Source organism: Typopeltis vanoorti, chromosome 24 (genome assembly GCF_054136105.1).
Source record: "Typopeltis vanoorti isolate ZY-2024b chromosome 24, IOZ_Tvanoo_1.0, whole genome shotgun sequence".
Classification (NCBI taxonomy): Eukaryota; Metazoa; Arthropoda; class Arachnida; order Uropygi; family Thelyphonidae; genus Typopeltis; species Typopeltis vanoorti.
Window position 1 is genome coordinate 44,908,870 of NC_143572.1, and position 16,085 is coordinate 44,924,954.

Consider the following 16,085-nt stretch of genomic DNA (forward strand, 5'->3'; position numbering starts at 1 on the left):
GATTGTACAGCAGGAGGAAGATGGATATGAGGTTGCAACAGCAGGGTTCAATTTGAAAATCTGTGGAGTGAATTTGAAAGGAAGTTGGAATGGTATAAATCTGATAGATTACATTTGAATGGGTTTGGTGTTGGGCATTTAGAAAATGCTATTGTTTTCTGAGAAGGCACAGAGTCAAGAAGTTAATGTAGCAAATGATCAGAGTATACCTGTGACACAGGATAACATAAATCAACAGATTGTACAGCAGGAGGAAGATGGATATGAGGTTGCAACAGCACAATGTGATGGAATGCATAAAGGTGAGGATGAGACTGGTAGGAATGGAAATCACAGTCAGGATCAGGAAAACAGGAGTCGTCAAATCGAAGAGAGAGGTGTAGTATAGCAGCTAGAACAGAGAATGTTTGTGCTGGTAGATAGGCCTCAAACACACAGCAATTGTTATGTTTATACATAAATGTGAGAAGTATTCAAAACAAGAGAGCCAAGTTTGTTGCATTGATTGAGATGGTATGCCCAAAAGTAATTGGAATAAGTGAAAATTGGTTGACTGAGGAGGACGTGATGTCAGGAATAGAATTAGAAGGATATATAATTTTCCGGAAGGATAGAGATGTGAACACCAAACCCATTCAAATGTAATCCATCAGATTTATACCATTCCAACTTCCCTTCAAATGCACTCCACAGATTTACAAATTGAACCCCCTTTGCCTCACACAACTCATGGAGGAGGGGGGGAGTGCAGTTAATGATTGTAGAGAAATTGTGTCAGCAAAGTGTGGAAGTTGATAGTGCATACACAGATTTTGAATCTGTGTGGTGCAAAGTTGAAATAAACAGATTAATATATCTGATAGGATGCTATTATAGGCCGGGGAATGCAGAGAATACTGATTGTGAAATGTTTAGGCATATTAGTTGGGCATGTAAAAAGAAGGTGATCCTGATGGGAGACTTTAATTACAGGAATATACACTGGAAGGAGGAGATAGTGTATGAGAACAAAGAGAGCGAGTTTGTGGAATTTCTGAGAAATAAGTGTTTTAAGTAGCATGTGACTGAAGCAATTAGAAGCTTTAATGTTTTGGATTTGGTGATAACTTCACAAGATGTAGTTTTTAATGTCAGTGTTGACATTAAAAAGTGCTGACACTGCCACCAGTTGGTGAGAGTGATCATGAGGTACTTGTTTGGGAAGTGATGAAACAAAAAAAGGTCACTGCCAAAATTGGATACATGTGGAAGTGTAAAGCAGGTGATTGATAGGAAGCTCTGTAGTCAGTTAGCATGTATACATTGGGCAGATGAGCTGAGCTGAGTGGAAAAGATATTGACAATGCATGGAAACTCACAAGGCAGTATCTGATGGAAGCAATGTATCACTACATACTGAAGGTTAAGCAAGTACACAGAGCAGGAGTGAAATGGATGGACAGTGAAATCAAGCAAGCTGTGTTGGAAAAGAAAATGCTATGGAGGAAGTACAAGAAAGACAGAAGGTGGTGATCGAAGTATACAGTGCAGGCTAGAAAGGTGACGAGCATGGTAAAGAAAGAAAAGGTGCAGTATGAGAGGAGATTGGCTGGTCAGGCCAAGGTTAACTCAAGGGAATTTTTCTGCTAAATGGCAAGCAAGAAGAAGAATAATTATGGCAGATTAACACTGGTGGATAGTCATGGCAGCAGACCAACAGCTGCAAAGTATATAGTGGAATATTGGACAAGCACTTTATTAGAGTATATCACACTGGTATAAATGATCCGGTGCAATATATAGAAGAGAGGCAAGTATTAGGAGAATTGGAAGTGAAAGAAAAACAGAGGTGAATCAGATGTTGGTTGAGTTAGATGTGAATAAGACTGTGGGAATGGATGACATATCACCACGTATTCTTAAGGAATGTGCACCACAGTTGGTTATGCCCTTGGCCTGGTTATTTAATGAAAGTCTTGCAGTGGGTAGGGTTCATAAGGAGTGGAAAGAAGGCAAAATAGTACCACTCCACAAACATGGTTCTAAGACAAAAGTCTCCAACTATATGCCATCAGTATAACTATGGTTGTGGTCAAGGTGGAGAGACTGATAAGGAAAATAATACGGAATTGGGTTCAAGGACACAGCATTCTTTATGATGGTCAGTATGGATTTGTAAGGGTAGGTCCTATATTAGCAACTTACTTGCATTTTATGATAAGGTGATAACCGTGTTAGATAAGGGAGAATCATATACAGTGATATTCTTAGCCTTAACAAAAGCATTTAATAGATTACCACATGATAAGTTGATGTACAAGCTGCAGAGGAGGAGAATAGATAATATATTGGTTAGATGAATCAGAGATTGGCTCTCTCTCTCTCTCTCTCTGAATGATACCAGCATGTTCTATATGATGGAGTAGTGTATCAAAAGAGAAGGGTAACTAGTAGTGTGCCCCAGGGTTCTGTTCTTGGGCCGCTGCTGTTTAACTTGTTTGTAAACAATATATCATGTGGACTGACTGGGGATCTTTAGTTACTTTGCTAATGATGCAAAGTTGAGAAGAATTATATGTAGCACTGCTGATGTTAGATCCCTTCAAGAAGATTTGAATATACTTTTTACTTGGACAAACAAATGAGGTTGTAGTTTTAATATCAATAAGTGCAACGTGTTGCATTTTGGAGTGCAGAAATATAAGGCTGTGTACTATGTTGATGGTTCCATACTGAAGGAAGTGGATGAGATCAGAGATTTGGGAGTGATGGTTGACAGTAGACTGAGGTTTAGAGAGCATATTGCTAGTGTTGCAAAGGTTGCTTTTTATCATAGTGCTGCTATGATAAGAAGTACTATAACATGCAAGGATAAAGAAGTGGTTATGCCAATGTATAAGGCACTGGTCAGATCACACTTGGACTATTGTGCTCAGATCTGGTCACCTGGTTTTTAATGTGATGTGGAGACATTGGAGAGGGTCCAGAGATGAGTGACTAAGACAATATCAGGAGTTTGGAATGCTGGCTATGGAGAGAGTTGAAGAAATGTGGATTGCAGAGTTTGATTGATAGGAGGAAGAGAGGTAATATGATAGAAACATTTAAGTTAGTGAGAGGATTTTATCAGATTAATGCAGAGGGGATTATAAAAAAAAAGTAGACGGTAAGAGGGGAAGAACCAGAGGTCATTCCTGGAAGTTATGTAGAAGTGTGATGAAGAGGGGTGTGAGGAGTCGATTTTTTACATGGAAAATTGCCAGTGAATGGAATGCATTACCAGAATGTGTTGTTAATGTAAGGAGTGTTAAGAATTTTAAGATTCCATATGAAAAATATGTTGTCAATTGAATGAACCTCCCACAATGAGTCTGTCGACTCCATGGAGATAGTAATAATAATAATATAAATTCTTGTCCAGTATAATTTTTTGCATCATCCTTAATAGCAGCTGCTGTACACATATTGCTTAGATAATCATTATTTTTTAGTAGATATCAGCGATATTCCTATATATTATTGGTGGTGTTTTGTTTATTTTTTGACTATGTTGTTAAGTGGTGTGTTGTTTAGTCAACTATTACTATGTGATATACTTTCAGAAACGTTTTTCATCATGGCACCGATGCATACAAGAAAAATTGCTGCCAAGACATCGATGGCGACTGATATCAACGTGCAGGATTCAGTGTGATGTAGCGTGTTTAATGTATTCATTGCCAAGAATCAATGGAGTGAGAATGGAGAAAATATTTGTCAGAAATGTTTTGTAAGCAAGTACAAGAAATGAGAGTCATATCAGGAGTGAAAGAATGAAATGACTGATATTATTATTATTATGTGACACCTCCAGGGAATCTAAGGGCTCATCGTGGGAGGGCACACTACTCTACTTTGCTAAATACATCTCATCCTCTCCACTACTACTTAATTATCCAACTACAGCACTACTACTACCATCAGTGCCATCTATCACTCATCATCACCAACAACAGTATTTTTTGTCTGTAAATTGCGTGTGTTCTGAAGGCCAATTTGTCTATACGTGGGATGAAAAACCTGAGTTCCTGGGAGAAAAAATCCTGCTACCACCATATGAGATCGGCTAACTCACCTTCAACTGAAAAAGCCCATATAAGGATTCCTCTCATCACGACGAGAATTGAACCCAGGTCTTTTCCAATAGAAAAGCATAATGTTCCACTATTCTTCCAATTGTGCTATGGCAGCTACACAGTTATGAATATTATGGATATAAGACAGGATTGTTAAAGTGTTGTGGAGAATGTAGTGAAAGCAGTGAATGACAGTACACAAAATCTGAATGAGAGTTTGAAGGAAGTGGTCAAAAGTTGAATCCGGATGACGAGATGCTAGCATGGAAAGAAACTGCAAGCTTATGCAGACTCCTTCACAGGACAAAACGTGAGCTTGAGCCACTGGAGAAACAACTGATGTGTGGTACAGAAAGACAGAGAATGAAAGAAAGAGTGAATGGGAAAAGCATAAAAGTGAGAGACACTGGAAGGAAAGAGATAGTGTGGTAATTTCATGATAAGAGGTATACTTAATAAGAAAGTGACGAAGTTTTCCAGGTGCAAAGATAAAGGATGTTAGTGAAACTGTAGGTATGCAGAAGTGAACGAATTGATTGTTTTGGCAGGTACAAATGATTTGAAAGGTGAGAAATATACAATGAGAGAAGATATGAAAAATTTGTTAGAAGCAAAAATGAAGAGTAAGAAAGTAAAGATTGTGAGTCTGCTGCCTTGGTATGATAGGACAGAATTGAGAAGAGCCACAGTTGCCAATGAGAAGATTGTGCAGGAGAAATGGTGTGCAGTTTATAGATGCGTGGATTGAATTTGATGGATGCAAGGACCTGTATATGTCTGTATGATGTAGCGTGTGTTTAATGTATTCATTGCCAAGAATAAATGGAGTGAGAATGGAAAAAATATTTGTCAGAAATGTTTCGTAAGCAAGTATAAGAAATGACAGTCATGTCAGGAGCGAAAGAAAGAATGAAGCGACTCCAAAACCATTACGTGCTTGGAGAAAGTGTTGTTCAGTGAAAGTCTGGAAGTGAAAAACCAGGGAAATTGCTCCCCCCCCCCCCCCCAGAGATATTAGGTGGGATGTTAAAGCAATCAAGCATGTGTCTAGCCACCACCACCCCTGGGATAGATAAGTAGGAGTGCAGGCATGATTATGAAAGCTGGGTGCAGTTTCCCAGGTTTTGAATATGAATGGGAGGGTAAAGACATTATGTAAGGTTAACTGCAGGCTGTTGTGTACATGTATTTCAACATCCCCTTGGATGTTGAAATGAATGTACATGAATGCCCAAAGTATGAGAAATAAAGGAGAGGAGTTTTTAGCATTGGTCAGCTCAACTTGGCCAAAAATTATTGGCATCAGCAAGATCTCATTGTCAAAGAATGATGTAGTTACAGGGATAGAATGTAATGGGTATTTTCAGAGAAGATAGAAGAAATAGGGCAGAAAGAGCATTAGTATTAATAACTGAAGAACTTCCACCAACAAAAATAGAAGTTAAGGACGATTGTAGATCTGATGGAAATGGTTCATTTCATGCTGTCTAGTGTGAGATAGAGGCCAACAGGACAAAACATACTGCTGATTGCAGCTGTAGATCTGGGAGTCCAGAAGAAAATATGGACATGCATCAGCAGATTAGCACAGTGAATGCATGCCGAGTAATTTTCATGGAAGACTTTAGCAATGGTGATATAGATTGGAAGAAGGAAAGAGCATATGGCAAAATGTAAAGGGAATTTATACAGTTACTAAGAGATAATTACCTGAAAAGCACACGTGATGGAAGGGACCAGGAACTTGAGAGTGTTGTATCTCATAATAGCATCAAAAGATCTATCTATAACTGTAGTAGCAACTCTACCTCTGATCAGGGAAAGTGACCATGCAGCCTTGTGCTGGGAGGTTGCTCAACATGTGGAAATGTCAGTCAAGAAAGGTTTATGCTGAACCACAAGCTGACCATTATGGGAAATTTAGGGAGGAAGAGAGCAGTGCAGTGGTACAGAAACTACATGAAATGAATGTGATTAGTACATGGGATGTGGTCAAGGATTGTTTGAGCGAAGAAGTATCAAGAGTGCATACCCAGAGTCAGAAGGATAAACTATCTATCCCAATGGCTTTAACAGGCCTTTAAGGCCCACAACCTTCCAAGCATGCTTGGATTTCGTAACCGAAATTCGAGGATAGAATGGTCACTCCTATGCCTCAAGGTATTCTTGGCTGTATCCCTGTGAGTTCATGGGGCCGGTTTGTCTGCTTGCGGGATGAAAAACACCAGATAAACTGGCGGAAAAAACCCTACTGCCCGCGCCCAAGACCGGCTAACTTGGCTATGGCTGAGGAAGATCCTTCAGCTCCTCACGTCTCCTACGGGAATTGAACCTAGGACACTCCTTCCCCAGGCATATGGTTGCGAAGCGCAAAGCCACTAGGCTAACCGCGCGGACAGAAGGATAAACTGAGTAAGGATTAAGTGGATGACTAGCAATATAAAGCAGGAGTTACCAAAAAAAGCATTGTGGAAGGAATATAAACAAGGTTATGAGCATGCCAATGAGAAGTATAAAGCATAAGCAAGAAGGATAACTAGTATAGTAAGGAAGGCTAAATCAGAATTCAAGAAAAAATTAGCTAAGCAGGCTAAAGTAAATCCAAAAGAGTTTTTTGCTACATAGCAAGTAAGAGAAAGAATGATTATCGAAAGATAACATTACTGTATAAATTTTATGGCTGTGGCATCGCCTGGTTAAACAAGGCCCCCATTGTTTTAGTCAGGGAACCAAGGCGAACAGCAAAAAGTCAGCTACTGGAACAAAGTGCAACTCAACATCAGCAGAGATAAAGATTAAACCATTAACATAAGAAGCATTAATGGAAAAGAAATGGAACTAGCAGAATAATTGGATAAGTACCAGATCGACATAATAGGTGTTACCAAAACATAGAAGACAAAATCAGGCAAGATCTTTCTAAGCAAATACAAGAAGTTATGTTTAAGAAAATAACAATCAGGGTAAAGAGTAGCTATAATATTAAACAGTAAATATGAGGATAATCTTCTTGAATGGCAGGTAATATCAAGTAGAGCGATGTGGGCTAATATCAGAATGGGGAACTGGATAATGAGACTTATTTATGTTTATGGTCTGAGAAGATTCTAACAGGGAAAAAAATGGAGGAATTTTTTGAGGCATTAGAAAAGGCAGCTGACACAATGGAAAAGGAAAAGTTAGTCCTTGTTGGAGATCTAAACAGCAGAGTAGGAAATGATTACCAGACATATAAGAATGTTTTGGGAAAATTTGGAGAAAAGAGCAAAGCTAATAATAATGGCAAATACCTGTGGATTTCTGCTCAGGACATGCACTGGTTATTACTAACACCATGTTCCAACATAAAAATGTATACAAATTCACATGGAGAGAAAAAGCAAGGAATAAGAAAAGTCTCATTGACTATGTTATTGTTTGCAGTGATGTATTCCTACTGGGTCATGACACACGAATATGTAGAAGATTTGAAATAGGAAGTGGTCATTTAGTGTTGAGGAGGATAAAATAGAATGATATATTGAAAAGGGCATATAAGCAAGTTTTGAAATGAATCAAAGTTGAACAGCTATCAGATGTGAACTGTAGACTCGAATACACAAACATTATTCAAGAAAAACTGAAAGAGTTTGAAAGCAAGAACCAAATCTTGGAGATTCAGTGGCAAACCCTAAAGAAAACTGACTGATTCAGTCAGAGAGGCATTATGGTGAATTAATCTGCAAGGATAGAAAAATTGAACTCCATGGTGGACAAAAGAAGTTAAAGAGGCAGTCACATAAAAGAAGAAAGCATATCAAAAGTTCCGGGCAAGTAAGTCACCTTATACTCTTAGGCAATACAGAGAAAAATGAAAGAAAGCAAAGCAGTGTGTAAAATTAGCTTAACAAAAGTAATGGGAAGAGTTTGGTAAGAACATAGAAAATATCAGGAAGACGGTAAAATATTCTGGAAGCTATTGAAAAAGCTCAGAAATGGAAGAAACAGTAATGTAGAATACTCTACGATGGAGGTCTGAAAAGTTCTCGGCCTAACAATGAAAAACTGATTTATAATTTCAAAATTTTTATTTTTCAACATAATCTCCCTTAAGACTAATACATTTATTCCAGCGATGCTCCAGCACCATTATCCCGTCGCTGTAGCAGTTCTCAGTAAGATCTCCAAAATAATCCTCTACACCTGTAATCACCTTTTAATTCGAAGAAAAACGCTGACCACCAGGGAAGAGTTTTAGTTTTGGAAAGAGATGGAAGTCAGAGGGAGCCAAATCTGTGTAAAGAAGGAACTATGATACAATTCATAGTACAGATACCTTAATTTTCCCATTGCCAAAACACTTTTGTGGACAGGTGCACTGTCCTGATGAAAGATGATTTTTTTTTTCTTCTGCAAACTGGGTCTTTTCTCACGAATGTTTTCATCTAGTCTGGTTAAAAGATCAGAATAATATTCCCCAGTTATTGTTTTACCCTTTTCAAAATGGTTAATAAACAAAATGCCCATAGTCTCAGCAATTTCATGCACTTTGACTCGCCAATATCATATTGTGTACTTGATCAATGATTTCTGGTATTATTACACTTTTTAGATGTCCTTCATGTGGATCATCTTCAAGGCTGGTACGGCCAAGTTTAAACTCGGCAGCCCATTTCTTAATTGTCAAAAACGAAGGAGAAGAGTGCCCATAAACTTTTATGAACTTCGAATGAATTTCTTTTGGTGTTAAACCTTCTTTTACAAAGGATTTTATAACCACACGATACTCAGTTTTATCCATTTCAAGGGATGCAGACAATACTTTTGCTTCAGACAGTTGTATAAAACAAACTACTTGATAGAATGACTTGAAATTTCATATGGATGCTTATGACAGATGCACCAACTTAGAAAAAAAATCATGCCGATAGTGTTGCCATCTATGGTCGAGGCCGAGAACTTTTCAGACCACCCACGTAAAAGGCATTACAGATGATAAAGGTGACATGAAAACAGGAGAAAAAGATATCCTTTAAGTATGGAGTAATTACTTCAAAAAATTGATAAATTAAACAAGCAGTGATGACAGCACAGTGGTAAAAAACACTCAACAGGCATACAGTCAGGAATACATATCCATACTTGAAGTAGAAAAGCCATCAAAGGCTTGAAATGTGGAAAGGCAACAGGAGTAGATGATATTCAACCAGAAATGCTGAAGTATGGTGGTATAAAAGTTTTACAGTGAGTGCACTGCAGAGTTCAGAAGGCCTGGACAGAGGGACAAATTCCAGATAATTGGAGTAGAGCTCTCATAGTACCCATATATAAAAAGGGAAATAAATCTGAATGTGAGAATTACAGAGGTATTTCTCTATTGAGTTTCCTGGTAAGATTTACACAAGTATATTTGATTAATTGTTGAGAAGGATTGTGGAAGAAAAGCTGGATTCAGCCAAATAGAGGCTGTCAGGATAAGATTTTCACTTTACGACAAATAGTTGAGAAATCATGAGAATATAACAAAAGATATGTATAATATCTTTTGTAGATCTTGAAAAGGCATATGACAAAGTGCCAAGAGAGAAGCTATTCAAAATGCTAACAGTTATATGGTCTCAATGGGACATTATATTAAGAAATACTTAGTCTTTATTTGAGTTGTAAGTCAGCAGTTAGAATTGAAAGAAGTACAGGAAGATGGTTTAATGTTAAATCTGGTGTCAGACAAGGATGTACATTATCCCTTCTGTTATTCATTATCAAAAATGGATCACATTATGAAGTTCAGCAGTATTAAACCTGATATAAAAATTGGAGATGTTAATCTCAGCTCTTTACTCTATGCAGATGAAGTTATACTTAAATCCAGTACAAGTCTGCAAGATTTCCTGACTAAATTGAATAACTGTTGTAATAAATTTGGCATGAAAATCAGCAATAGCAAGACAAAGACAATGAAAATAAACATTGAAAATATCAAATGCATCATGAATGGAGAACTTATAGAACAAGTAAAACATTTCAGCTAGTTAGGCACAATCTAGACAACAAAATTAACAAAGCTGGTATGGTAGGAAGTCAACTAAATAAATTTATATGGAATAAGAGAGAAATTAGTCAAAACATTAAATTAGCTGTATACGATAGTGTTCAAACCAATTTTAACTTATGGATCTGAGAACTGGGTTAGAAATAAAATACTTGACCAAAGACTACAGACAATAGAGAACAGATATGACAGTCCTGAGAAACATTAGGGGAATGAACAGATGGCATCATATATCGTATTAAAAATGAGGATATTAGGAAAGAACTTGATATTGTAAGCATCCAGAAATGTATTAGCAGAGCTAGTCTAAGGTGGTATGGTCACTTAAACAGAATGGGAAAGAAGAGATTAGCAAAAAAAAAAAAAGTGTTCTTTGCCAGGTTGGCAGGAAAAAGACTCAGAGGAAGACCAAGATAAAGTAAAATGTGCCTTAGAAGACAGAAATATAAGATATGATAATGTTGGAGTCTTGACAGATAACAGATTGTTTTGGAGGAAAATTGTTGATAGGAAGTTAGTAATGATGTAATTTCTTCATGTACTACTATCATAATATCCTGTATACCCCTTGATGGTACATGTCAGGAATTTGATGTGATCTTTTGACACCCACTGTGATGACTGAGCTTTTGTTTCAATGTCAAAGCCACAAACCCCTGTCTCATTTCCAGTAATGACGTTCTTTTAAAAAGTTTTCATCATCGTAAGCTCAACTGAAAATCATTTGGCTCACATCAACTCGAATTTGGTTTCGATTTTCAGTCAAAAGGCGAGGCACAAATTTGGCTGCAATGCGATGCATGCCTAAATTTTGCATAAGAATCTCATTACAGACAGTCTTTGAAATGTTTACTTTCTTCAGCTATCTCACAAATAATTACATGGCAGTTAGAATGGATGATTTCACAAACATTTGCAATATTTGTCAACTTTTGATGTTGACAGTCATCCTGAATGGGGATTATTGACGAATGATATTCAGCCATTTTTGAAACGTTTACACCACACTTGTATGTTTGAGTCTGGCCTAAAGCCTCATTCCCAAATGCTGTTTTTAACATTTGAAATGTCTCCATGAAACATTTTACCAATTTGAAACAAAACTTGACACAAATTTGTTGATCATGAAAACTGCTCATTTTAAACACAATAGATTTCAGCATACACATGTACGGTACTAATGTACTATAGGTTGAAAACGATTCTACATTATTTTTGACCATCTAATGAATGTGAGAATTAACATAAACTGGGTTGTATTGGCTAAAGGATTTTAATAATTGATACTAAGTAAAAAACACCAACAAGTTTTGCCAACTTAGCTGTCTGGCTTCGTCAGGGTGTATAAAACAGATACAAAAGAACTTAAACTGTTCGTGAAGGAATGAACCGTATACAATTGTATTTTTTTTTTTACAAATACAGAAGAACGCATACATCAAATGCATGGAGCGTGTATGATATCAACTGTTGTTATGCAGGAATATTCTGTAATTAGCAGCAAAAATTAATTCTGGGTGCTTAGTGATCTTATGAGGGTCTTTCAAATGTCAGCTAGAATTAATCCTTGATTTCTATTGAGGTTGCGTTTAGAATGTCATAGCAGTCATCTGTTCTGTTAATTTTATGTTAATTCTTGCATACTATAGGTTGATCAACCTCTCGTATATGGGCCCAACATATAAAGTACACAGCTAGTAGTGCTTTTGGAGTGGTAATTCAAAAGATGTTCAAGAATTTCCTGGACAAATCTTGTTTATGGAAAATATGACCAATGCACTGATTTAGCTTTTTGTATCTCAACAGTCTAGCTCTTACTGATAAAACTTCAGTAATGGATCTCAGAAACATTCCCTTTGGACTAACACCCTCAAGAGGGCTTCTCACTATATGCCATAACTTCCTGCTCAGCTGTACATAATTAATATTACAGATATCATAAAAGCTGAAGATATAGTTGTATAGTAACATCCTGCAATTTTTTGTTTGTTTGTTCAGCTAATACAAAAAAAGTTAGGGAATTTCTTCAATTATCAAAGAAGAATGGAGGTTTGGGGCTTCCAGTATTAAAATTCTGTTATTTAAGCAACATAACCTAAAAAAAATTTTTTAAAAAAAATCCTTAAAATATTACCAACTAGCATTTCATCTCACACTCTCTGAAATAAATGATTACAATGGCTAAGCGCAGAATATGTTCCTGAATACCACATATTCTATGCCTAACCTAATGAAATATTTAAACTCTTGTGCCATGAACTTGCACACTAACAATGACATTTATAACAAATTAATTATGTTCCAAGAATATCCTTGCAAGAGAAACGTTGCTTGGAGAATCATGTGTGGTCACATTCCAGTAATTACCATCAAAGGGAGGCACGTTAACACTGGAGATCCAATTCATAATATGTTACATATTAGATATAGCAGAACATATTTTATAGCTGTCTCTTTGGATTGGGCATTCCATTACTCAGAGAACTTTTTTTTTTGTAATGTCCTCTACCAGTATGTAGTGAGAAAGGAATTTTCATATTTATAATTAATGAATTAAAATATCATTCATGGAGAGTTTAAAAAACAACAACAACATAGTTTTGAAAACCAGAAATATGATGAATTCTGCTGTTCAGTCCATTGATATTGACATTTAAAAAGAAGCATCATAGAAGATACCAAATGTTTTGTCTAGGTGGTGCAGATCATCCACATTATGCAATATTCATTAACGACAGTATTACGGAAGTAAAAAGTTACAGCAGCTCTGGTTATAGTGTTAGCGAGATTACTGCCTTTGCTGAGAGCAAACCACAACTATTTGAATCAAGAGACAATTACAGGACACTCCTTGAGTTGAAGTTTGAAAATTCCTAAGGCACTTCTGATACATTTCAGAGGAATTCATCATATTTGTTATTTTTTTTCAATGACCAAGTTTCTTTTGGGATGAAGTGAAATACTGTCAAGGCTTTGAAGAAGTCAAGAGAACATAATTCAGAAATAGAGTGCTTACGAAAAAGTGACTGGAGGGAGTCTGCGAGAGAGAGAGAGAGGGAGGGATCACCTATTAGGCAAATTGTCCTCTTTTGTATACAATCAAAAATTCAAGGTACATATTATACTTGATAAAGATTATATTCTTGTTTTAATTCTATAATCAAATAAGTCTAAGTATGAGGTAACTTCATGACTAATCTACCTGTATACAGAGGCTGTTGATATCACATCAATTACCTAAATATCCCCTAATGCAAAAATGTTATGTTGAGGGTCACACCAAGACTGGTTTATACTTTGATGATGTCTCAATCAGTGGAATCATATTCATAATCTGCAATGGGATGAGGATAACCTAGTGAATTTCAATGATAATAAAACAAACACAGTCCCATCTTATTAGGAAAGATCCTACTTCACTCCTTACTTCTGATAATGTTCAGTTATCCTTTCATAATCAGTTTCCACTTCTTGCACTGACTTTCACATTCAGCTAATTCTGGTATAAACATATTGCATGAATAGCTGTGTCAGTAATTTTTATGTCTCAATCATATCACCCCTTTCCCACCTGTTATTTTCTTTCAAAAACACTACTTTCCTCCTGCTCAACTCTTAACAATTTAAAAATCTCAAATTCAACCAAACGTGTAATATTACTCTCACATTTGGAGTGATGAAACTTTGCTCTGCCTTACTTACAATGCATATTACACTTGACAAAAAAAATTATATTTCTGTTTAAATCCTATACCCAAGTGTGAATGAAGTAACTTCATGATTAGTCTATTTGATTAGTATAGAGGTATGTTAGTCTACATGATTAATATAGAGGCCATTGGCTTCACATCAATTGTCTTAGTATTCCATAATGCAAAAACATTATTATTATTTGACCTCCATGGAGTCAGAGATTCATTGTGGGAGGTACACACTATTGCACACAATGCTCATCCAACTGTTGTGCCTTAAACTGATTCAATGTGTCTACCCCCCACACACACACTCAAGCAATGCATTCCACTCACCAACCACTCTCCATGAAAAGAACCTACTCCTCACACCCTTCTTATACAGTTTCCAGCGATGACCTCCTATCCCCCCCCTTCATTCTAGAAAAATCTCCATGTTCACGTGATAACAATCCCTGACTAGCTTATGTCTCAATCATACACACCCCCCCCTCTTCCTCCTATTCACAAGGCTCTGCAACTTACATTCTCTCAATCTATCCTCATACTCCACATTCCAAAGACCACTGACCACCTTTGTGAATCTTCTACTCTGGACCCTTTCCAACGTATCCTCATCACCATGAAAACCTGGCAACCAAATCTGTGCACAATAATTCATGTGAGGCCTCATCAGGTCTTTATACAATGGTATCATAACCTCTATTTCTGCATGTCAGGGTTCTCCACATCATTGCCATTATCCGATGCAACGTCTTCACAAATTGTGCTGGAAGTTTACTTTGCACTTGGTTAGACTATAATAAATTTTAATAAATTTAGTTTAATCCTTTATCCAAGTGTGAAAACAAAGTTTGCGCCTGAAAATATCTTCAGGACTGTAGCAAGGTGGTGCAACTGTTGGCAACTTAGTGTCACCACCTCTGGGTCTGCCTCCCACTGACGAGACCTCAATAAAGGTCTAAACCGGTCTGGGTAGTGGCCCTTCTCTCAATGCATAGCATTACATTATACATGTCTGCAAGGACATGTGCTTTGCATGGTGAGAGATACTGAGACAAGGGGTGATGAGAGCTTGGTCCACCTTTGCTCCGAGTTTCCAACAGTTGCACCACCTTGCTATACTGCTGAAGATATTTTCAGGCGCAAACTTTGTTTGCTCACACTTGGATAAAGGATTAAACTAAATTTATTACAAATTGTGCAATATGTCCCCTGAATTTCAGATCTTTGTCCAACATTGCTCCTAGATCTCTCATCTCCTCTGAAAAATTCCTCTGTATTAATCTTGTAAAAACCTTTTAGTAATTTGTATGTCTCAATCATATAACCCCTTTTCTAGCTGTCAACCAATTTCTGTAACTCACAAATCTTCAAACTTGTCTTCATAACATTCATTCCATAGACCTGATACCATTTTGGTCACTCACTTCTGGATACTCTCCACCTCATCCCTAAGAAACCAACTGACCAGATCTGTATGCAGCAGTGAAGATGGAGTGTTAACAAGGCTCTATAAAGAGGTATAATAACCTACTTGTCAGGTATTCTTCAGTAATCAAGTAATCCAATGGGCTTTTTTTTTTCTTTTTCACAAGTAAGTGCCTTGTAAATCCACCTTCCTGGAATTATTAAATTAATGAATTATTATTTTAAATAACTTAACAAATAATGAATGACATATTTTAGCATCTGAGTTAAGAAATTTAGCTTCAATTCATTGAATTAAAGCTAAATTTCAAATTTAGTTGTTTTTTTTAAATGTTTATAACATTAAATAATAGCATAGAAAATTATATCAATAAAAATAAAATTTCCTTCTATTTATAGTTAAATAACAAAAAAATCTAACCTCTTTAGGACAAACCAAAGGAAAAACATTGGATTCAATTTGCATTACAAGGCACTCTCTACAACAGGCATGTCCGCAGTACTCTAAACGCCAAAAACTAATATCTCTGTATCCCAAACAAATGGGGCATTCATCATCATCATCCTCTTCTTCATCTTCCCCTTCTTTCTGAATCTTAATAAGTTCAACACAAATTCCCTCAAGATGTTTCAATACCTAATGCACATAAAAATTGTTAAATACTCAAAAGAAATTAGATGAATAAAACAAATTGGACAAGAGCTTAAAAATGTACACTTTATTAAGAAAGCGTAAAAATTTACATTTCAATTCCTTTCATACCAAACATAGGCAACATACATAAAATGGTGCATTATGAAATCAAAATTGTGTAAAACAGTATTAAAAATCTTCAG

At 36.5% G+C, this 16,085-nt stretch overlaps 1 protein-coding gene across 1 annotated transcript in view; it reads right to left on the reverse strand.

Moving 5' to 3' along the window:
* The window catches only part of LOC150093144 (uncharacterized), a 127,546-nt gene that overhangs the window by 33,226 nt on the left and 78,235 nt on the right, over nucleotides 1-16,085 (reverse strand). The window contains exon 3 of the mRNA XM_090413293.1: nucleotides 15,670-15,885. Coding sequence (XP_090269419.1) covers nucleotides 15,670-15,885 — 216 coding nt within the window. The remainder of the gene's footprint in view (nucleotides 1-15,669; nucleotides 15,886-16,085) is intronic.